Source organism: Sprattus sprattus (genome assembly GCF_963457725.1).
Source record: "Sprattus sprattus genome assembly, chromosome: 10".
In the NCBI taxonomy this organism is placed as follows: Eukaryota; Metazoa; Chordata; class Actinopteri; order Clupeiformes; family Clupeidae; genus Sprattus; species Sprattus sprattus.
Genome location: NC_137908.1, coordinates 12,955,358 through 12,979,867, shown reverse-complemented (window position 1 = coordinate 12,979,867; position 24,510 = coordinate 12,955,358). Strand labels below are relative to the sequence as shown.

The 24,510-nt window shown below is 42.8% G+C and overlaps 2 protein-coding genes across 4 annotated transcripts; both read left to right on the top strand.

Moving 5' to 3' along the window:
* Positions 1-1,539: 1,539 nt before the first annotated feature.
* On the top strand, positions 1,540-18,876 carry cers5 (ceramide synthase 5). 3 transcript variants are annotated; one of them, XM_080845592.1, is made up of 10 exons: positions 1,540-1,756; positions 8,726-8,831; positions 10,430-10,560; positions 10,850-10,907; positions 11,011-11,061; positions 12,770-12,862; positions 14,181-14,309; positions 15,042-15,148; positions 16,456-16,612; positions 17,869-18,876. In XM_080845592.1, the coding sequence occupies exons 1-10, from the start codon at positions 1,584-1,586 to the stop codon at positions 18,052-18,054; spliced, it is 1,191 nt and encodes a 396-aa protein (XP_080701718.1). In that variant the 5' UTR covers positions 1,540-1,583; the 3' UTR covers positions 18,055-18,876. The 3 variants fall into 3 exon arrangements, with proteins under 3 accessions (XP_080701718.1, XP_080701717.1, XP_080701716.1); XM_080845591.1 differs by having other exon boundaries at positions 17,088-18,004; XM_080845590.1 differs by having other exon boundaries at positions 17,085-18,004.
* A 2,458-nt stretch (positions 18,877-21,334) lies between these two features.
* On the top strand, positions 21,335-23,187 carry bcdin3d (BCDIN3 domain containing). The gene is made up of 2 exons (XM_080845867.1): positions 21,335-21,651; positions 22,520-23,187. The coding sequence occupies exons 1-2, from the start codon at positions 21,445-21,447 to the stop codon at positions 23,096-23,098; spliced, it is 786 nt and encodes a 261-aa protein (XP_080701993.1). The 5' UTR covers positions 21,335-21,444; the 3' UTR covers positions 23,099-23,187.
* The last annotated feature ends 1,323 nt before the right edge of the window (positions 23,188-24,510 follow it).

The following is a 24,510-nucleotide window of genomic DNA, read 5'->3' as shown; positions in this document are numbered from 1 at the left end:
TCATTTCACTCTTTTTACTGTCGATGGTATTTGGCGGGAGGTGGGGCTGTCCACTTCCTCATCCCTGCTCCATCCCGGGTGTGTAAACTGTGGTTGCCAGGTTTGTGCTATTCCCAATTTATCAAATCTGTCTTTGGGTAGCAATTCATAATTTGCCCCTCTTTTTTTGTGTTGGGCTGGCCTGGATCATGAAAATACTGGTAGTGATTTATTTATTTGCAGTTACTGGAGCAGTAACTATTTTACTGGTAATTTAGGCTCCAGTGGCTTTCAAGTGATAGCTTTCATTTTATGGATATACTATGTCTGTGCCTTCCAATATCTGAATATGCAGACAATGGAAAGCAGTGTTGTAATCTATCTTCAGCCATTTGACTCCAATGTAACAGTGTAAACTGAGACAGTAAGTAGTTTAAGGGTGAACCGCTAACATTAGCTTATAGTGTCACAAGACATTGCAATATATTGAAATGTAATCCCTGTATCATGATATGTTTTGTATCGCTATTCTTGCCAATACTGCAGCCTTACCTCTTATACTACAGTGCACTGGCAAGATGATTTTGTTCATCTCTGTTGTGACTTAAGTGACATATAGAAAATGGCCATCATTAAAGGCACCCAGTGCAACTTTATGTAAACATTCAATGAAAAATAAACATTCAATTTCTAGTCTTTTTTACACGTAGTAAGTTTCAATAACTCCATACCATTACATATCGACATTCAAGGAGCAAAGATGAGACGTCGTTGTGTGGTGAGAACTGATAGAAAATCGTAAACAACAACAATCGCCGGTGGGGAGAAGCCATTTTTCCATTGACTGGAAGCCTGCTTTATTTATTGTAGGTTACAAAAAATAAAGAAAATGGCTGCGATTCTTGTTGTTATCGATTTTCTATCAGTTCTCACCACACAACGACGTCTCATCTTTGCTGCTTGAATGTCGGTATGTAGCCTAATGGTATGGAGTTATTGAAACTTACTACGTGTAAAAAAGACTAGAAATTGAATGTTTATTTTTAAGCCTCGAAAGTTGCACTGGGTGCCTTTAAGACCAAACAGCACATCCCTTCATTAGGAAGTCTCCAGTATACATATTTAGGCCTCACTAAATGTTTATCCTACAGCTTCTTTAGGCTACTGGTGTAGATTTGTCAGTTATTCCCTGCATTTTAATCCAATTCTAGTTTATGATCAACAAGAAGGCTAAATTGATACACTGGAGGTAACACTGCTGTATTATAACAGTGAAATGTCTTGTAATAATTCTGTGTGTAATCCAAATCAAATGGGTGATTGTGGAGCGCCAAGACTCTGGAATGTCTTTTGATAACAATAATAATTTTGTGAGAGGGAGACATTAGAAATAGTTTTGCTTCAGTTTCGAATGTCTTTATAACCGTATATGATCTCTGTAAATGGGTGTTTAAAGTTGTTGTTGACTCCTCTGATCTGGCAACCTTGATGGAAACACCTCTACTCATCCCATCACTTTGCGACCAAGAAAAGGGGCGGTGATTCCTTTTTCCCCTCGTTTTTCTTTAACTCCCCTGGCTTCTCAGCGTTCAGTTTTTCTTAACATGGCTGCTATTTACGCCTGGTTTTGGAATGAAAGGTTTTGGCTTCCGAATAATGTGACTTGGGCGGATATGGCGGACCCAGCGCCAGGAGTGGAGTATCCCAAAGCCCGACATTTACTCTCTGCTTTGCCTGTGGCCTTGGGAATCTTCGCTGTCAGAATACTTTTCGAGAGGTAACTTTATCTATATAGTGGCTGTGAGTGTCATCCCAGGCTTGGTTAGCTAACGTTAGCTAGTTGAGGAACGTTTGCCATCATCACCAGGAAATAGGTTTCACTACACATGGGCATGCTACAGAGGATATCATATCAATTGCTAGCAATTTAAATACTGTCTAAGTAAGGCTGAACTCTGAATGAGTTTAAAAGTCACATCAGTTTGTATTTTCTATTATAACATTAGTTAAAGTTAGTGATGCTAGTTTGTACTATAGCATTTGAGAACGCCTAACTAACTGTGAATGTTCCAGCATCACAGAAGAGTTGTCAAGAAAGTTAACGTTAGCTAGGTGTCAAACAGTTTATGAAAAGTTTTTATGTCCAGTAAAGAGCATCTTTGTTTGGCCGAAGCCCAGGGATCCTCCCTATTCCCTCATTGTTGGAAACTGTCTTGGGAAAGTGGTAACGTTAGTCTAATTGCATGTTATGCAGTCATTCCTAGAACGTCTCCTTGGCTGTGTCACCTGACTGTCACTGACAACTAAGTTAAACTTGTAGCTAGTGAACTATTCAGTAATTCTCAACCAGTACAGTGTTTCTCCGTATTTCAAGCCTGCTACTGCTAAAGAAGTGCCTGTTCACGCTGATGCAGTCTCCAAATCGTTTGAATGAAAGACTCTTACACCAATGTGTGGGGGGAAAGACCTCTGGTGTCTTGTGATCTAGCACTCCACCGTTGTGAATTATGTGCTAGGTGTCTCTCTTGGTCGATATACCTTCTTACTAATTCTTACTTCTTAGGTGTCTATCCAAACTCCGAGCCTTCTATGTATTGGGCTCTACGTGGATGTAGTTCACTCAGACGTACTGATGAAGGGACATGTAAAGAAGGCACAAACTTCGTCCTGAAAGCTGTCTCCGTTATTTGATTAAAGACGTGTGTTAGCGTTGCTATCAAGATCGTATCTACCAAGCCACAGTTATGCAAAAGGGTATAGTCAGTTAAGATCAACTTTTTGTTTTGGTTTAGGGGTACGAATGATATTTACAGTAATCCAGTCAAAGATAGCACGGTTTCACTCCCACATAGCTCCCACAACATTTCACCTTATGCCCAAATAAACGCAGTGTAAGAGGTCACGTTGGGCATTGTAATGTGAATGTAATGCATCTTTTTACAGGGTACAATGGTTCATTTCTCCTGTGCATAGTTGCACAGTGTTGTCACTCTAGATAGGTTATTTATTCTTCCAAGGCTGGTGAAGGTTCCTCGACTGACTTGAGAAACCTGTTGATCAGATCAGGCGTCATCTTGACTTTAAAATGTGCCATGTTTGGGTGCGGAGTGCATGCAGTCTCACCTGTTCCTGTGAAGAAAAACGCCTGTCAGTGTGTGGTTTATTTGCATTCAGATTGGCCAAATTTGTAACTGGTGCAACCGGTCCTTGCCCCAGTTGTTTAATGAGCTTTTTTGTGTCACATGTAGAGCTGTAGGGGATGGGAGGGGGGGAGAAAGACCGGCTTCTCCACCTCACGTACAAACGAACACACATGCTCACAAATAGAGTATCTGCTGTGCCCTAGTGAAACTAGCAGACAGCAGGACAGGTATGGTGAGGAATGATGTAATTGAACCCATCCCAGATGGCCCTCTGTTCCAGCATCATGAACCCAAACAACATAGCAGCTGCATATGGACACCTGTGGTGATTGGGTTTGTTCATAGCATCACCATAAAGACACAAAATGAGATGGAAGAATCTGATGATAAAAGCCCGGTTTATGGTCTCAGTATTGACCACTGCAGAGCCAAGTTTGCCATCTCTCAGGCTTTCACTGGCTGTGTGAACGATGGATATTCTTGTGTGTTTAGAAGCCCCATAATGCCACAGGGATTAGGCCCCCTCTGGAGTTCAGCCTGGTTTCAGATGGAGACGATTTAATCAGGAGAGGTTCAGGCATGTTCGTTTCTGTCGTTGTTAGTCTATACAGTGTGTCTGTGTGTGTCTGTGTGTGTCTGTGTCTGTGTGTGTGTCTCTGTGTCTGTGTGTCTGTGTGTCTGTTGTCTGTGTGTGTCTGCTGATGGTGTACTGTTTTGTGTGCACAACTGTTATAGAGCCCTGTCACCTCTTTAGGCCCTGGGTCAGGGTGAAGCCAGGTCCATAGACATGAGCACACGCAGACACACAACACCAACATACAACACCAACACACACACACACACACACACACACACACACACACACACACACACACACACACACACACACACACACACACACACACACACACACACACACACACACACACACACACACACACACACACACACACACACAGTCTTGCTGTCAGTCTCATTCATATATTCATCAGCCCCAACCACCTGCTAATGTTGCCATCTCACACCATGTCTCAGGAGTGTACACACGCAAAGACACACACACTCTTATCGTCACCCATTCAGAGAACACATTTGATAGGGCCCATTCATTTTTTAGAAAGGACACCTGGCTCTCTGTGACTAAATGCGTGTGTGTGTCTGTGTCTGTGTCTGTGTGTGTGTGTGTGTGTGTGTGTGTGTGTGTGTGCGTGTACGTGTACGTGTACGCATGTACTACTGTCTAGAAACGATCCAGGGCTGGCAGCTACAACAATGTGAGGGTAGCGAGTGGGGGACAACATGCCTCCACCTGCAGAAACCGAAAAGCAGTACTTAGCACGCATTACCGTGTCATCATTGGCATCATCATCAGGAGAGCAGGGCCACGCCCACCGGGCCGTGTGTCAACAGGGCCCCGGGATCTGAATAGTTAATAATTCAGAACGCGCCTCACAGCAGTGGTTACCTTGGTTGGGGGGCCTGTTCGCCTGGCTGTCAATATGCCTATGACTCAAACACTGCTAAGTGGACACTTATCTGCAGGGAGAAGTTTTGGAGGGGGGAGTCAGGGGCTCTGTAAAGTGCTTTGAGACAATGGCGTTATATAAATGAAAAATTGAAGAAGAAAAAATGGAAGTCTGTAAGAATAGTGTTACACTGGTGTTGTATGGCTGTTATTTAGGCATGGCTACTCTGAGACAAGAATCTGCAGGGATACATTATTGGATGTGGAGAGAATCTGGTGGAAAGAAGTGCTGGTTGGCTTAATTTTTGCAGAAAAAACCCATACCAGCTGTTGTTTTCCAGCTTAATAATGTATCTATGTCTGTGTGAAGCAAAACATCTTGACACTTTTCATGGAAGAGATTGTTTGTGGGTGTGCAGATGTGGGTACGTGTGTGTACAGTATGTTCATACCACTCAGCCCAGTCAACCATCCAGTCTGACTGGCCTTAATTAAGCCAGTATCTACACACACACACACACACACACACACATCCTCCCCACCTTTGCAGTTCAGGCCTTTGACTTGTGTGTGTGTTGATCAGTTGGCTGACATGATGAAATCACTGAAACGAATAGGAGAAGTCACCTATTAGTCATGGCTGTCTGTCTCTCTGGGTCCCAGGCGGACTCTCTGGATCTCTGTGCACAGCTCCAGCTCCGAGGATGAAGCAGAGGTCAGACATGCCCTTTAATCACTGAATGCAACAATTTGCCACTTTTGGTATCGTCTTCAAATTCATTTCGATGGTAAATGGTCATGCAAAAAAACAGACAGGCTAAACACACTGTTCCCATTAGTCTCCCAGGCAACTATACCCTGTAGGTCTGTGGTCCAGGACGGTGTAAGAGAAGCCTTCACAGCAAGGTGCTTTACAGACCACAGGGGTTCAGGCCCTGGGGGGCCTTGAGACAGTTGTATTGTTTTGGCGCTATATAAATAAAATTGAATTGCCATTGCTAACAATATCAGGTTAAGATGCCAGTTAGCATGTTAGTAACCTTTTATTAGTGCTCACTGGGCTTTTGTTAAGGTTGACAAGATGTTTGCATGATGTCCAGGAAGTTAGCTTAGGAAGTGGCTTTAGACCAAAACGCCACAATGTGGCTTTAAAACAGGCACCCATGGACACACATAATTGGCTGTACCTGTTTTTTGTGATTGATAAAAGACCGGCTAACAGCTAGAAGCTATCAGGTTCTCAGCTGTGTGGCATTAGGCTTCAGAACTTCTAACCAATATCTCCACCCTTGCACATGGAGGTGATGTTTTGATGTTCTGCATGTTCTAGTGAGAGGGAGGACCAGCTAGAAATGGACACCTTTGGTGGTGAAAGTTGCAACAATTTCCTGTTTTACGGCATTACTCATATGCTATAAAAAAGTGCCCCATCCTCTCCATGTTTCCCTCTGACAGGCAGTCATGTGTGAGTCTTCTTGACCTCACAGATCTGCTCATTGTGCAGGCATACGTGCGTGCATGCTCGCTCAATCTCCTAGTGATGGTCATGGATCCCAGGAAAGGGCCCTGCAGTGTGTGCAGTCCAGGTGTTTTCGTGTCCTGTGGGCTGATTGTTGCCCCGCTTTAAGCAGGAAGACTGAAGTAGGGCCTGAAGAAGAAGGGAAGGGTAAAGCTGTAAAGTTGAACTCTCCAGTCAGTACACGACTTGCATCACTTAGTGCAGCCTTTCTGAGTGAGAAGGATTGAGTGTGGGCTGGGGTTCAGCAGGTGAGCATTAGGTATTAGAGGAAGGGCCCAGCTGTTCCAGATTCACTGAAAATGTAAAGGTAGTCTCCTCGCTGTCCAACACAAACATACATACACGCACGCACGCACGCACGCACGCACGCACGCACGCACGCACGCACGCACGCACGCACAGACACATACAGTCTTTGTGGTCCATTGTCTAGCTGTTGAGCTTCTCTTCCACTATTTGCACGTTAGCTCACAGTTAATTATCACACACACATGGGCAGCAGCCCTGCCTCGTCTCCTGTTGCCCTCCGCTTTGCCCGCGACAGTTCCAGGTGAAACACAAGCGCACCTGTGGGGTAAACACGCATTCGCTCAACACACCTGCAGGAGTAACACACACTCCCCTGGCAGACCTCATTAACCTGGATTGCTTCGAAACGTTCCATAGATAATTTCCTCAGCCCTCCGGCTGTACATAGACACACATATACACGTCATGCAGCAGGTAGACACAGCCTTTCCATAGCCAGAAGGTTGAATGAATCCCTAACCAATAGAGCTAGCTTAAGCAGCCCCTGTAGGTAATCGCATCAGCTGTGAGCAGTGATCTACCATCATCTACAAGTTCAGGACATGCAGGCCGGTTAGCTGTCGAGCCAGAGCTAGCTGTTTGAGTTAGCTTGCTTCCGTACACATAGTGGAAAGTGGACCCAAAGCTGTTTACTCACATTTGAAAGACTAGGACAGTGTTTAAAAAACGGGCCATGCCAGTCTCAAAGGACTCCAAAAAGATTAGGCTACAGACATAAAAGGGGAACATTTGGCTCATGTTAACATAAAGATTAGGACCAGAAATGTTGTTGTCGCTTTGGTTTCTGTCTGAAAGCGTAATTCCCCGCCATATCAATGCGTTATGAGTGAAATGCATTGGACAGACGGCCATCTCACTTGCTTATTGTGCTCCCTGCCAGGCACCCTGGTGTTTTCAACCAATTGACTCTAATGAGAGAGATACTGGGCTCCCTGATTGTTTATTCAGTGATTACATCATTAGACTATTGTTGTTATTCTTGTTTATGTTGGCATCATTGTGAGTGAAACATTGGTCAGAGGCTCAGTAGGCATACATGGCTCATTAGGCAGACGGCCAGTGCACTGGTGTTTTGAATTCCCTGGCTCTCCTGGCCGAGAGAGAGACTGGCCCCTCTGCCTTAATAGTCATCCAGTACAATCATCCAATAGATTGTTATGCTTATGTTTTAGGTTTGTAGGTGTCATTGTGGGTGAAACTTGTAGAGACAGCGGGCTTGTCCAGTGGCTGAGTAGACATGTGGTCAGGCACGTTGGCGTTTTTTAACCTCCTGTCTCTAATGAGGGAGACTGGGCCCTGTGATTGTTTAACACTACTTCCAGCTTGTGCCAAATTCCACAGCTCTCTACCCCCTGCCTCACGTGCCCAGGGCTGGGTGACTGTTTAACTTTGGCAAGTTCCAGGGTTACACACACACACACACACACACACACACACACACACACACACACACACACACACACACACACACACACACACACACACACACACACACACACACACACACACAGTCCCATGCACAAACATTTGTTTGTTATCATGAATAGTGAGGAACACATTTGTGAATTGTTTTTATTCTTCCAATCTGTCCGGCGGAAGATTGTGTGTCAAGTGAGGAGAATTTCTTTGTGTGTGTGTGAGAGTGAGAGCAAGAGAGTCAGAGACAGAGCTTGCTGCAGTGATAATACACATACACATTCACACACACAGACTGGGGACACCCGGACCGCTTTAAGTCCCTGAATTAGCAAAATTCACGACTGCATTGTGAACAGCAGTCTTACTGCACTTTAACTTCTCACTTATTGCTTGCTCAGAATATCAAAGAAATTTGCCCTATGGGCTTCCATGAGTTGACTTTTGTAAAACCCATGAAAATCACAGCGATATGCAGCCTAATGATGCATGATGGCCAATTGAAAAGTGACTACAACCGGACACCGCAAATTTATGCAATGAGTTTCATTTCTGTTGCAATCACTGCATTCAGAAGAAAAAAGTACATTGTGTCTTTGTCCATGACTTTACTGGCATGATTGATGTCAAAGAGTTTGGGTGAAGGAGGGGTTTAGTAGTTGACTTTACACCCAGCCCTAACTGCTAAAGAGCTGTAACTAAGCCAGAACTAAAGAAATGTGCCGAAACAGTAATTGAAGAAGTGTTTGCTTACTTTATTCCTAGCTTAGCTTATCTTAGTAAGGTGTGTGCATATGTGTCCGGTTAAACCCAATTCGTCTCTTGTTCACCCGCACCTTGTGTGTCTGTGTCTATGTGTTAATGTGCATGTGTGTTTCTTTGTGTGTACGTCAGGTTCATAGCAGGACCGTGTGCGGCCTTAGTACATATCCAGGCAGAGACGGTTCGGAGAGCCCAGCCCAATGCAGTCCTTGAGAAGGTGTTTACATCCATTACAAAGGTAAACCACCCTTGCCCTTGCCCTGCCATTCTCCTCTTTGCACTAGTTACCCTTTTCTCATGATTATCTTCTTGGGCTAACTCGTCTATACTACTAGCCGACCCGCTTCTATCCACAGTGTTTTAATTAGGGCTGCCAAGCGATTACAATTTGTTTTATCTAACTAAATACACGCTTTGAAATTAGTTAATCTAAATTAATCTCATATATCAATACTAAGTAAACAAGCCTTGGAAGTGTGATGTTCACCACACATTAATGGGAAACGATAACCTATACTAACCTAATCAGACAACACCAACAACTAAAGCAGCTAAAGCTAAATCAAATCTTGCTGGCTTGTGAACTTATTTCACCAAAAACCCACTGTTTATAATTTTGCTTCACCTAAGTGAAATGCAATGTATTTTTAGTAAAGTATAGTTGACCAATAGTATTCTTACGGTTATGGTAAGAAATATTTTACAAATTACCTTTGGAGATTTGTTGAAGTGAAGTTTTTGTGCAAGTGTTTCTGAAGTTCTGGAATTCTCCATCTTAAACTTGAAAACAAGGTGATTTCATACAAATAATACCAAGATGAGGACGTAAACCTAACATCAAACTACTAGACAGCCAATGACACTAGTTCCACATCAAAAGCATGCATAGGGAGATATACAACTTATTACTGCAACGCAGACTGGCTACTATATCCATCCAATATGGCCGCCGCTGAAAGATGCACATATGGGCTCAAGGGGCATAGAGTGATTAATCTGTGTTCATATTTTTTTTTTTCGTTATTTTGCTACAATTAGTTAATGAAAATGAACACATTATTTTGACAACCCTAGTTTTAAGTAATGTATGATTCAGTGCAAGATCTGTGAATGTCACATTGTGGGTACACCACCCTTGTTCTGCTTTTTGTTCTCATTTTGTTCCTCTTGGGCCACCATCTATTGTGCAGCCAATATGCAATATGCGACAGTGTTTTAAGGAATGGATCGATCATTTCTGGCAAGATCTATGAATGTCCCACACGATATGGATACAGCAGTCTCTCTCTCGCTCTCTGCCTGCCTTCTCTTGGCCTTTCTTCCTCTTTTTGGACAGAGTTCCGCTTGTAGCATGGCTGTCCAACCTGTTTGTGTCCCTCACAGTGTTTTAAGGAAATATTTACACCGAGATCTGCATTAAGCAAATGTCACACACAAACGTGGAAGGTTGTTAAGTAAAACCCTTGGGCTTGTTTCCAGAATGTGACAATAAGTGAATTCCTCTGTAATTTGAATGTATGCAACTGGAGGTGTGTGTAGTAAAGTATTCCTGTTCCCATGACGATACCTTCAGGCAAAACGTTTCAAGCATAGTTTGTAACTGGTTATAGGCTGGGCATGCTATGCCTCTCCTTTGACCATTCTGCTGTTGTTTCATACATTTACTTGCTTCTTTATGGAGGTAGATTAGATTAAAATCTGAATGAAGAGACTTGTACCTTAAACACACCCTTACAGTCTGTCAAAACTGAGTATTTGCTTATTTGTGCAGTGACACAAAATAGGTTGACAGTGCCATCCTTCAACAGTATTGTTCTGTCCTGTCTCCACCTGTAGAGTCCAGACTCACGACACCTAGATGGACTGTCGAAGCAGCTGGACTGGGAAGTCCGGAAGATCCAGCGCTGGTTCCGGCAGCGCAGGAACCAGGACAAGCCCAGCATACACACCAAGTTCTGTGAGAGCATGTAAGTGACACACACACACACACACGGTAGGACTCGTTCATTGTGCACATATGACCTTCTCGGACCGTTGCGAAAGGAGATCTGTGTGTTTACATCTGTGTATTTGCATGGATGGATGTGTTTGTGTTTGTGTGTGTGTGTGTGTGTGTGTGTGTGTGTGTGTGTGTGTGTGTGTGTGTGTGTCTGTGTGTCTCTCAGAATTGATCATGAAATGATTGTGAAGTCTTGTCACAGCAGTGTGATTAGTGTGGCCTTTAACCTCTCCTCTTGTTTTTGATTTGGTTTGTAGGTGGAGGTTCATCTTCTATCTGTTCATATTTTCTTGGGGGATTCAGTATCTATGGCAGGTGAGCTGATGTCTTCCTGGTTAAAGGGGAGGGTGTGAAGCCAGGTGGAGATAACATTTTACCTTGTTTAATGTATATGTGTGTGTGTGTGTGTTTATTATAGACTCCTTGGATGTGGGACACTCGGATATGCTGGTACAACTACCCTTTTACGGTGAGCTGGATTAAAGATGCCCGACAGTGTTACAATTTTTTTTCGGGAAGAGATTACTTAGTGTTGCCATGCAACAAGATTCATTGTACTGATTATGGTCTGGAAACCCTGCCCTGGCACTGGTGTTAGGGGCTGAGGGCATTGACACGGACCAAAGTCAAATTACGTGACAAACTATTGGATCAGGTGATAGTGTAATGTGTCATAGCAAGGGGCTGAGCTTGCCTGATGTAACCCTGCAGCAGCAGGCTAAGCTCTGCTGGTAAATTAACCATCAGGGAGAAGAAGCGCAGAGTCTCCTCCCCTGGAGAAAAGCCTTTAGTGCCACTTCATGCTCAGGTTTCAGTGGGGTTACTCTCGATGCAAATTCTGGCAAAATGGATCCCATCGTGACAATGGATGGTGCAAATTCTGCACGAGCATCCAGTGTTGATGCAGTGCTGATCCAGTGTTGAAACCCCATAATGTCAGATCATAGCTTCCCATGGCTTGCTGGTTGGTCCAGTCCAAAAAGCAGCAGGCATAGTTGATTCTCAGTGAAGCGTCTGTGTGCTTATGTCGCATGGTGAAATCTGAGCTGGCATGACTCACACTGGCAATGCCAGCCTCCCAGGTGCCATCCCAGACAGGAAGTAGACGTAACCTACAGTTTAACACTTCTGGGCTTGTTTAGTGTCAGTGCGGTTTAGAGGTGCAATGTAGTCATGATGCTCCGTAAATAAAAAAAAATCTTTTGAAGAAGAGAATTTGCCATATCAAGAAAGTAATTCTTTTAAAATAGCACTGTTTAATTACCCAGAGTAACATATGCATTCACGTTAAGTCTGCTTCGACTAAATTAACGGCTGACGTGTTGACAGTCTATCAAAAATATTGTTATATCTTTTAGGCAAAACTCTCAAAGTGCAACATAGTTGAAGTTAAGCATCAGTGTTCAACACACACACATACATTTTGTATACATTTTATTCTGACTAATGGTGATAGACTGTAGCCTCTGTGGCCCCAGAACAAGCCTAATACCTGCAGTGTATATATTTGTGTGGTGTATAAAGTTGATCCCTGCATTATCCATGCTTCACCTTGTTAAACTTGTTAGTCAGAAACTGTGGATTTAAATAGGACACTGCACTACAGTGAGTGACTGAGTTTCCCTGCTGAGCTTGCTGGCTAAATATGTTAAGAATGGAGCTCTAGCAGGTCTAGAAGTAATCCTGCTTAAAGCGACTCCAGAGTGGTTTGTATGGAAGAATATGGTAGCACTGAGACACTAGCTGTTCAGACCTGACAGTTAATAAGTAGTTACACAGCCAGCAGTGACACTGAATGATGCACTGATTATGTCTATATGTACCTATTTCTAAATATAATAAACAAGGTTCTTCTGTCAGTATAGAGTATAAATTAATTTTAAATGGTTTCATTTTGGGTATAACATGCATTCATAAGTAGCATGTTTAAAAAGGTATAAAATGTTGGTAGACATTTACTGGAGAGGATGGATTCAGGAAAGCTAAAGCAAGGAGCATAGTTTAACTCCAGAGGCAGTAACAAATAAACAAATAATCCAATGGAAGTGAAAGGATATGGATTTAGAATAATTTGGTTGGAAAATGTACAGCCTCATAACTGTGTGTATGTGTGTAGATGTTTGACTTATTTATCATTATTAGTGTTGACTTATTTATCATTATTTGCTTTGCTGCAGATCCTCACTCCTTGGATGTTTCAGTACTACACGATAGAGCTGGCTTTCTACTGGTCCCTAATGTTTTCCCAGTTCATTGACATCAAGAGGAAGGTAAGTGTGAGACTGTGTGTGTGGGGGGGGGGGGCTTGAGTAGTATTTTACATGCTTCTGTGAACGGCTCAGACCCCTGAATTAACAGGAGCTCATTTGACAGCAGCCACAAGCCGTGTGTGTGTGTGTGTGTGTGTGTGTGTGTGTGTGTGTGTGTGTGTGTGTGCATTGATTGTCATGTGATGCAGGGGCATTTGCACTAATAGAATAATTGAAATTCTTTGGGAGGGAAAGGGGAGGGTGCTGTTCACTGTAATGGTGTGTGCGTGTCTGTGTGTTGGAGAGCGAGAGGAAGCGGATTGAAAGGCTTATATGAAAAAAAGATAGATTTTTCAGATAGATTTTTATTTCTATCTTGGTGTAGAGGTTTCTTCAGAGGTCTCCCCCCTCTGGTCCAAAGGCAGGCACTCTAACTCTATTTCTCCCCTAAAATAAATACTCCTGACCAGGATTGGCATTTGTATAGAGTTGGGATTAACGCTGCCCAAAATGTTTGACTCCTTCTTCTACTGATATCATGGTTAAGGTCTGTTCCATCTGAAATGTCTGTGTGTTTGTGTGTGTGTTTGTGTGTTTGTGTGTGTGTGTTTGTGTGTCTGTCTGTGTTTGTGTGAGCGAGAGAGAGATTTCTTCTGAGAGTGTGTACAGTGTGCGTGTGCCTGTTTTTTGTGTAAGAGATGGTGGTGGGGGGATGAGTCTGTGTTTTGTGAGAGAAAGGGAGATGGGGAGAAGCAGGGCAGGACAGGAGAGAAAGAGAAGAGGAAAAGAGTAAGAGTAAGGGCAGCAGCTGCTTTTGGCATGTGCCTGTTTTCCCTCAGTCGTGGAGATTAGAAGACACTCCAGACTGGTGTTTCTACATGGTTCTCCTGAGTCATCGCCAGTCATGGGGTCAGGCTTTAGTGGGTTACCTTTAGCTAGGTGGCAGTAGCTAATTAGAATCACCTAATTTAATTTGAAAGTCATGCTTTACGTCGGTAAGCGTTAGCCAGTTAGCACAAGCTAATTTAATCTGAAAGTCATGCTTTAGGAGAAGGTGCTTAGGTGGGTTAGCTTTAGCCAGTTAGTATCTGGTGCCAAGAAGTTTGTGTCTGTCATGCACAAATGTGTGTTTGCAGCTCTGCCGACTCACTTTTGGTGTTTTTTGGTGCTAGAGCTGATTATCTCAAATGAGTTGGTACTGGAAGGTAAGCAGCCGTGCAGGCCTTCTTGCCAGTCGTGCTTTGGCAGTGAGTTTTCTTAAAATGGATGCGCATCAGAGACTAGTCTAAGGTCTAAGTGAATTTACCTGAGCCTGTGTCTGTGTTTGGCTCATCTGCAGGACTTCCTCATTATGTTTGTCCACCACCTGGCCACCATCATCCTCATCAGCTTCTCCTACATCACCAACATGGTGAATGCGGGGAGCCTGATCATGCTTGCACACGACTCCTCAGACTTCCTGCTGGAGGTGAGAACACACATACACACATACACACATACACACATACACACATACACACATACACACACACACACACACACTCACAACACACCAATATACGTTTCAGATATACTACACTACACTACATAATCACAAAATTATATATTGTGGGGCTTACTCAAAATAGCAACTACTCATGTTTGGCCGTAAATAGGCATACAATAGACATAGTTAAGTACTTTCGTCCAATTGGTTATATCTTAAACAGACATGCTCAGCAAGTGTGAGTTTCATCGTATTTGTATTCTATGGACAAAAGTGTGTAGTTGGGAAAGTTGGTGAAATGGTTACGACCTTTTTTTAATTTGGATTGCCAAACCTGCAGCTGAAAGGTATTGTGGATTAGCTGGTGGAAAATGGAGAAATATATAACAGAGTTAATTAAGTCATATATTGATATTAGGCCTGTAGTTTTTCAAAAGAGTACAGTAAGCAGCACCTTTCTTTGTTGCTCTCATTATGAATCTGCATTTTAACAGCTACACCTTTTTGAATGTTTAGTATTTTTGAGGAAAGATGGGTGTGAACCACACATGACTAGCTGTATTTTTTTTACAGAGTAGTAAGGATGGTCATATTTTCCACGTTCAGGCCCTGGGCTCTGTAAAGCGCTTTAAGATAATTTTATTGTTTTAGCACTATATAAATAAAACTGATTTCAATTGTGTGTGTGTGTGTGTGTGTGTCTCTTTCTGTCAGCTTGCCAAACTGGCCAACTATGCCAAATATCAGCGGGTCTGCGACTTCCTGTTTGTGGTGTTTGGGATGTGCTTCTTTGTCACGCGACTCATCATCTTCCCATTCTGGTTAGTATCTCTGCTGGTGATGTGTGTATGTTTCTGTATTTGTCCGTGTGTCTTTCTGTGTGTTTTTGTGTGTGTGTGTGTGTGTGTGTGTGTGTGTGTGTGTGTGTGTGTGTGGTGTGTTTTCAGAGGCCTGGTGATGAATGAGTGAGTCAGATGGACTGTCAGCTAATGCTGTAACCTGAGTGCCTATATTCAATGTCGGGGAACTGCTGAAGAGATGATTCTGTTACTGGCACCTGAAATCCATACCGTGTGTGTGTTAGTGTGTGTGTGTGTGCGTGCGCGTGTATGTCTTTGTGTGTGTGTGTGTGTGTGTGTGTGTGTGTGTGTGTGTGTGTGCGCGCGCGTGTATGTCTTTGTGTGTGGGTGTATTCAGACTCATTGGCTCTTTGGAAAGGTCATTTTCAAAGGGTAATCTATACTTGATTGAAGTATGACATGAATGCATGTCACTTTCATAGTTTATCTATTTCCTAGAGATCAACTGAACCTGTTTTGTCCCTGATCAGGCACAGTTCTGTGCCGAATCCCTGCCAGACTGGTGCTATCTAGGTTGAACCAGAGAGACTACAGTGATCTCATAGGTTCACCACCACATGTGCACCACCACACATAGAAAAGATGCATGGCTTGTCTAGTTGGTTTTACCAAACAAAGGATCATCTAAACAGCCTGAGCAGTGTGGACCAGATGCCCATAATGTCCTCATTGTATTGTGCAGAATCATCAGAGACACTCTCATGGACCACTTTCATTTAGGGTCATTATAGTTCATGTTTCATTGTCATGTGACTGAGATGTTGTATGTCTGAGGCTAGCCTGGGAGAATGAAGGCAAGTTTATGTATGTAGCACTAATCATACACATTGGTAGTGCTTTACAAAGGAGCAGATCAAATTACAAAAATGAAATAAAAGATGTTGGAGTGCAAAGATGTTAGATGTAAAGTGCATTAGATCAGTTTTAGCACAAGACAACATGAAAGATAAAAAGGTACATAAAGTCAGTAAAAAAATGTAATGTATTAGAGAATCTATTTATAATACATACGTATGTGCATCACAGGGTTGGGAAGGTTACTCGTGGAACATGATCATGTGATTGAGATATTGTGACACTTGAGTTGAGTTAAATTGTGTGTGTGTGTGTGTGTGTGTGTGTGTGTGTGTGTGTGTGTGTGTGTGTGTGTGTGTGTGTGTGTGTGTGTGTGTGTGTGTGTGTGTGTGTGTGTGTGTGTGTGTGTGTGTGTGTGTGTGTGTGTGTGTGTGTGTGTGTGTGTGTGTGTGTGTGTGTGTGTTCCTCTCTAGGCTCATATACACGGTCATGTTTGAGAGCGTGGAGATCGTTGGGCCATACCCAACCTGGTGGGCCTTTATTGGGCTGCTGCTGGTCCTGCAGGTCCTGCACATCTTCTGGTCGTACCTCATCGCCCGCATTGCCATCAAAGCCCTCACGCGCGGGAAGGTGGGTGTGTCTGTCTGTCCGCTCGCCAGAGTACACCACTAGGCGCCAGTTGTTTTGTGGAGAAGGGTGAATTTGGTTTTGAAGATGCCACCAGTTTCAATTCCTGTGTGCTGCCTTCAGGAATTGGGGATTTGGCCAAGAGTCTTTGGTTCCTGTAAAATGGGCTAAATTAATTTCATTGAATAACTTAACAGGTTCTCGAAATGGGAAACTAAAAGTGTGTTCAGTCCATGTTCAATAGCATGAAAGCATGAATTTGTACAAACCTGGTTACAGCTATCAATATATGAACTGTCTCTAGGCTGTGCCCACTTGAATCCTACCTGTCCTACTGTTCTCTACCTTAATTTCTCCTCTTTTCTGTGTGTGTGTGTGTGTTTCTCTCTCTCTCTCTCTCTCTCTCTCTCTCACTCTCACTCTCACACTCTCTCTCTCTCTCTCTCTCTCTCTCTCTCTCTCTTTCTTATTTCAGCAGAGTGGCCTAATGCCAGCCCTTTCCTACTTGGTGGACAGAAGATCCTGTCTCTGTCTGTCCCCCTCTCTCTCATCAGAGTCCTCTGCTCCTGTCTGTTCTCAGCCTGCTTGCTGGACCTGTGCAACTGTCTCTCTTCCTTCCTCGCTCTCCCTTTTCTCTGCAAACCTCTTGCTCATCTCAACCGCAAGCAGTTGAATTCTGACAGCACTTTGGATAAGAAAAAGAGGCCTGTTGGTCTAAAATACAAAGACACAGGATTGGGCCGTTTAAACTATTTCAAAACCAGTTATGTATCATAAATGAATCTTAAAATGAATCTCTCCTCTGTAAACTAAGACTTGTGTAGGCCATTTTAGAAGTTTGCTTCCATTTCATAGATAATAATAATGCATATTTATAATCGCTAAAGCCAATCTCTAGTTAAGTCATGGGACCCACTGACCATTGTTACATAATTGAATGAAAGATTGGACTAACTCTTACTCCCCCTTGTGGCAATTTGGGTGTGGTGTGGTTTGTTATTCAGCCCTTTCTGCCAGGAAGTGTGATTAACAGCGTTACTCAGTTATTACGTTCCCTCTTGGAATTCTGGTTGCTATGCATGTTTATTAAGCGAGAGTGTGAAATTGTCCTGGAAGAATGGTCAAATAGGTCATTTTAAATGACATGTCAATAGGGCTTAAACAACAAACATCCCTCAGGTTCTTAACTCATTTTAAAAGGGCAATGGCTCGCAGGTGTTTTCCTTCAATGTATTAACTTGGCAAATTTCTCGCATCAGGTTGCGAAGGATGTGCGCAGCGACATCGAGAGCAGCTCTGATGAGGAGACGGATGCGAGCAAAGAACGCAACCGGGAGCGGGAACGGACAAGCTCCCTCAAGAACACAAACTTGCATAAGGGCGAGAACGGCACCAATGGCCACTTCACTGCGACCAAAGCCTTGGGCCAGAACCACAACAGCTGATGACTACGATGACGACAACCACAGGCGGCTGGGGCCTCTCCTCTCCTCATGACTTCAGCCTGCTCAATGGCTTCTCCTCCTTGACTCCCTTGCTTCCTTGCTGCCTGACTAAATGTCCTGCTGTGGCCTCCCACACCTGTGCCTGACAACTCTCCTCTCCTCTTCCTCAGAGACTGGTGCTGAAGGACAGCAGGCATGGATATATGGACACTTAAGTGATGTTTGTGTGCATACATTGTGAATACCAAAACATAAGGAGGGATGAAGGTCTGAATGAAAGGAGATGGAAAAGAGATTAAACCAGAGATTTTGCATACTGATTTATCGGGTGTAAACTGTGTACTGTTCCGGTGTCTTCACGTTTTACTGAAGGCCAGGAGAAATAAGATGTCTACTTCCAGTTTTACTGTTTGGCTGTACTTGACTTATTTACTTTTTGTTTGTTTTTTAATATGAATATTACATGGTTCCGTTTCTGTTTGAGTGGTTTTTGGTCTATTCTGCTTTTGAATTTTTATGTAGAGATAAAATACGTTTATTAAAGTGTCCTTGATCACTTGCATGTTGTGAAACAAAAGTATTCATGTTTGACAGTTAGTACACTTGATGTCATCCTTTCTGCTTGTGGAGAACCACACCCTAAATATACAGTGGCGATGCAAAGTTTGTGAACCCCTGCATTATGACCAACTGCATGGATATGACCAAACTTGTGATCAGCTTGTCATCAGTCATCAACTTGGATCAAGAGAAGCCAATTGAATATTTACCCACAAATAAATGTGTACTTATGTATTCCTTTATTTATGAAGTGATTCAACATTAAATGACCAAAGTGTGAATAAGTATGTGAGCCATCTCTCCAATAACTGGTGTGAACCCCTTTAACAGCAGTGATTACAGTAAGACATTTTTCACAAGTTGTTGATCAGTCCCACAGTGGGGAAGAGTTTTGCATTTCTTTTTTCACAAAAATAAACACTTAAACTCCATGACATTAGTGGGGTGTTAGAGGACTCTCTCCTTCATGTTCATGCATCTATATTGAATTTTAGTCCATTTGACTCTTCTGACGTAACCATTCATTGGTAGACTGATTTTTATGGTTAGAATCATATTTCAGAAAGATCCGACTTTTCTTTGCTGTTGCTTTCCCTGACATTCTTCCTCCGAATTTCGTGGCACAATGCAGAATTCATATTTCTGTCCATAACGGCATATCTTCATCCCGTAGCAAAACAGTTCCAAGTTCCACTTTTGTTGGAAGGTAGCTTGTGGTTTCAACGCACAATACTTCTCATTTAAACTAAATGGTTCTGTTTTTGACCCATCCAGCCCTAAACTAGTGGCTCTCTGGCTTATCTAGTTGGTCTAAAACGTTGAAGACAAAGCGAAGAGAAGTGACTGTCTTGATATCCTCCCATACATAAAATTCTATGTCCAGGTTTTCCTTGATACTGATTGATGGACTGATGAATTGATATAGAATCAGTTTTGCTGCCTCAGGATGGCATACCATCATTAATAGACTATACATTTAGCATTGTGCCAGGTAATTTTGCTGCATAATGTCATGGTATTCATCTGTGAAGTGCAGATCAACAGAGGGACGGTCTGTCAGAAAACCAACACTAAACACAACGTGCAAAATTCCAAAATTCCTCACAATTAACAAATCATGGAACCGTTTTATTTGATTTGTTCACACCAGTTATTGGATTGTAGGAGTCATATACTTTTTCGCACTATGGTAATTTCATGTTGGGTTATTTGGTCAATAAAGTAAATAATAATGACACCTACAGATAAGTATCATTACTTATCAACCTCTATAACTTGTGACCACTTTTGATCTGATCACATTTTACATCATATTTTTGCAGATTTTCAGGAATCTCCACAGGGTTCACAATATTTATAGCTAGTACCACTGAAAGTATGTTATGAGCAGATCATATACACTGGAAGCCGTCTGGCCCAAGAGATCTGTACTGTTGTCCCTATCCCCTTTTTCTTGTACGTTAGTTTTGTGACTTGGATTTAGACAAAGGCCATGAGTAACCAACCACTTACAGGTGAAATGGAACATGTTTAATATGATCAACTCTTCCACTCAAAATCATGAATATCATCTCCGCATTAGTACCCCATTTAGCCTGAAACAAGATCGATTCTTGGAGTGCAATCAAGCAGGGTGAGTCCTGGGGTAAGTTATATCATTCCTTGGCCACATATTATCTATTCTAAACCATAGCAACATAATACAGGCGCAAACACACATATTAAGAGGTCATTCCTCTGGAATGATGTCCATTTCTTTAAGACGGGCAAGGAATGTCCGTCAGTCTTTTATCATTTCCGGTTCTCTCTGCTCCTGTGCTTCAACTTCCAATACTTTCTCTTTCGTCCAGAAGCGGTATGCTCGCGCTGTGCACATGTAGCCTCCGTATAATGTCAACACCATCATGGACCCGGAGAACATTCTGTATCCCATATCTGCTATGCGTTTTGCAGACATCATGATGAATAACTGAGGAGATGAAAAAAAAAATGATGCAGTCAAGTTCATTATCAGCTCCACGGTCAAGTTCAGTTTGTCAGAACATTAATGTGCATATCCTACTAAATTTCCAAATTCCTGATTACTTACTCACTAGATGGTTGAATAGATCTCGTAAATCTTTTATACTTGAAATTAGTTTGAGGTGGCCAGGTAGCCTTCTTAGCGTGTTACTACTATCAATGACCAGGCGACAGTACTGCGAGTCTTCGAGATGTGTATAGTTTGCCTAGCGATTAAATCCGATGATAACATCTTAATCTTATGACGAGGATGAATCATTCACATCAAACAGTAAACTTAATGGTTTACATCAACATTTGCTGTCACATCAAGCATGCTAGCCGAATATTACTTGCTAAGGATATCATGTTAGCAAAACACAAGAGTATTTTCCGCAGATTGGCTGTCTTCGGGTAGTACTATAACCTCAGTAATCGTTGAGCTATGAAATGTTAATATACACGTTTTACCTTTAACAAGGCAGAGTAGATGTTAACGTGTGCAACCCTCTCAATGTCAGCGTTTGTGATGTTTTGTAAAGGCCGACTGCCGCGTCTGCGCACTAGAATATATTCTACGTGTACCGCGAAGGGACAAAAATAAACAATCTGAAACCAGAGTGTACTCTGTGGTGTGCAAATGCCCATAGATAATGACATCTATATTAACGGTATATATAATGCTACATGACTCAAATGTTTACCAGACCGTTAGAGATATGACCAGAGACGCTATCAGGACGTTGGTATTAATTATTCGAACCAGAACCGATGCTTGTTGAAACCCTGCACGCATACGGACATATTTGAGGACAGGACAGGACTGGAATGGAGTCCCATGTATCTTGTCAAGCGAAATATGTCTCGTCTGAAAATGAAGATCCTGGAGCTGCACCTTACGGAAACTTTATAAACTATTACACGTTCAACCCACCAGAGAACCGTTTAAGCCTTATACCCCCTAGCCTACTCCAGGATCTCGGATACGATGCCAATGACACAGTTGCGATACTGGACGTCGGATGCAACTCAGGGGTGAGTCCCTTAAGATTCTCTCTAAAGATTTGAACGTGGAGAGGAGAAGACACAAAAGGAACAGGACTCGAAGTAGATATTTGTGAAAGCTGTGTAACAAACCCAGCGTGTAGTGTGAAGAAAGTTGGCGAGATGTATACTTAAACTTATACATGGTGTCGTGTATAATGGAGATGCTATAATGAATACTATATTGACAAGTGCTCTAACGTGTTTGAGTGGGTAAGGTAAGGGAGTGGGATTTGTGGTGAAAGATAGAAACCTACAATAACTTGTATGAGTAGAATATTGAATATATGACTATACACAGGCTGTTTTGGTTGTATATGGTATTGTAAAGTCGGGGAACTCTTTTTAGGGGGCAGTGGTGAGCATACAATTGTTTGACAGTAAATATTAGCCTATAGAACATTTTGATAGGTAGGTTGAAAAACAAGAGATAGATCTATATTTAATTATTAGGCGACCTATCCTTTCTAACATATACGCGATAGGCCTTACAGTAGACCAAAAACTCATCATCAAATAGGTTAGCTACAGGCTGCATTTCTGCAAGAGCACAACCATACTTAATTTGACTAGAAATTGGTTGGTCAGCACTTCATTCTGTTTTTTTCAAGCCACGCACCCCTTGCTGTAACTCTGCGCCCCCGTGGTTGCCCGCCCCTCGCTTTGGGTCAACTGCTCTGGAGTAATGAAACCAGGCCAGGGAGGTGAAAAAAGGGGTCAAAGTGGATGAGTCACTTTGTGTAAAACAGAAAAATGCTTTGGTAAACAACATAAAAGTGAATCTTATCTCCAACTCATTTTTGTCTGTGCATCTGTTCTCCAACGTAGCTTATTTTTGTCTGTGTCTGTATGTCGGCAGGAGTTAAGTGTGGCGTTATACAAGCATCTTCAGCAGGAGAGCACACCTGCAGGGCCTGGAGCTGAAGGAAGGCTTCACCTGCTGGGCTTTGACATCGATGAGACGCTGATACAGCGGGCTCAGAGCTCCAACCCTTTCCCCGGAAACGTCTCCTTCATTCCCCTGGACATCACTCAGGATGAGGCTAGTCACGCTCAGCTGGACGCCTACCTGCGGACATTTGGCCGCTGCATGTTCCACCTGAGCGTGTGCCTGGCTGTCACCATGTGGGTGCACCTGAACCACGGGGACGCAGGCCTGCTTGGGTTTCTCTCGCGTCTGGCCGCGGTCAGCGAACACCTGCTGCTGGAGGCGCAGCCGTGGAAGTGCTACCGCTCTGCTGCTCGGAGACTGCGCAAGCTGGGCCGCACCGACTTTGATCACTTCAAGACGCTGGAGATCTGCGGGGACATGGCAACGAACGTACGGGAACATCTGGAGAGAAATTGTGGCATGGAGCTGATGCAGAGCTTTGGAAGCACTAGCTGGGATCGGAAGCTGCTTCTCTTCAGAAAACGCACAGAGATAAACAAGAGCTGATGAAGGGACCATAACTGATATGAACTTAGCCAGTAGTCTTTGTTTTTTTACTCTGTTTCTGCTTTAAGGAAATCTGAATAAATGAATACATCAAAGTGAAATATGCAGCAGTCAATCAACATGTTTTCTTTGCTGTTTTTTGTGCATTCTGTATTCATCTGATGTTTTATCAGTATTTTTTTCTATGTAGCAAACACTTCTCTGTTACACCTTCATTTTCTTTCCCTCACACACACACACACACACACACACACACACACAGGAGAGTGATCTGGGGCAAGGGAAATTAGATTCTGTCTCGTTCCCACCACACCCTGCACGGCTACACACCACTACCCTCTCTCTGATCCCTTATATTACTCCCAGAGGATATGGGATATCACAGACAAAAGCCACCACAGCGGTGACACAGCCATGCATGTCTCGGGTTTCTTCAACTATAGGGTTGCAAAACAGGATGTGATAATGCCAAGTCCCTCAAGGAGATTGGTAAAGCAGTAACCCATGTCTGGGTAAAGATGAAGCCAAGCTACAAGAGGACATGGAGAGCAATTATGGGGTCTGAGGTACTGGACCTTAAAGAGGACATTTTGAAACAATTGGATTAATGATTTAAAAGATGTTGGTATATGACTAGCTATTCAAGTGTCTGAGAAAAAGTGTGAGTGGTAAAGACCTCAGTGGCTGAATGAAATAACTGAATTTTATTTACAACTGGATCTAAACTTGCACTCATATTTTGGTAATTTTCAGTAGTATCAACAGAGTAAGACAATTATTTTCAAATATACTCACATATCCAATAAGTCATATATATATATGTTCATCCTTTTGTCATAAAGTAATGGTAAGATGGGATCCAGTTGTACTATTACAGGCTATTCTGTTAGTCAGGTTACAGGACACAAATAGTTATCAATAGTACAAGCAGTAATACAAGCATTTGAAACAAGTTAAAGGCCCCTCCCATATAATATAATGATCCCTATACCATTGGTCAGTATGGTGTCATCTACATCTATTTTGCCATGCAATATGCCATCTCTGATCAATACGATTAAATAAAGGTATCTATGGCACTGTATATATGTATTTTTTTTCTACTCCAAACCATAGCAACAGATTTTCAGATCTGCAATAGAAAGTATCTGATGTGAATGAGCAGTCTAGCACATGTGGTATGCAGAGCATAGGGGATTGAGGAGGCCCAGTGGAGGGGTTTCCAAAGACGGACTGCAGGGGTAGGACCACGTTGGGTGTCTGAGCAGTGTTTCAGTAGGAGCTGTATCTGATGCTGTCGCGGAGCTCTGTGGTCTTAATGAGGAGCTTTGGGCTGGGAGAGCTGCTTCCATTCACAGATTTGGTGTCTGAGGGAAACGGGACAATATCACTGCCTGTAACAGCAATCATAT

What these genes read in the sequence shown, in the direction of transcription:
- cers5 (XM_080845590.1), top strand. Translation starts at nt 1,584, where the DNA reads ATGGCTGCTATTTACGCCTGGTTTTGGAATGAAAGGTTTTGGCTTCCG. An exon ending in CCTCAGACTTCCTGCTGGAG is followed by an intron (nt 14,310 to 15,041) that starts GTGAGAACACAC and finishes TCTTTCTGTCAG; the next exon opens with CTTGCCAAACTGGCCAACTA. An exon ending in CTCATCATCTTCCCATTCTG is followed by an intron (nt 15,149 to 16,455) that starts GTTAGTATCTCT and finishes GTTCCTCTCTAG; the next exon opens with GCTCATATACACGGTCATGT.
- bcdin3d (XM_080845867.1), top strand. Translation starts at nt 21,445, where the DNA reads ATGGAGTCCCATGTATCTTGTCAAGCGAAATATGTCTCGTCTGAAAAT. An exon ending in ACGTCGGATGCAACTCAGGG is followed by an intron (nt 21,652 to 22,519) that starts GTGAGTCCCTTA and finishes GTATGTCGGCAG; the next exon opens with GAGTTAAGTGTGGCGTTATA.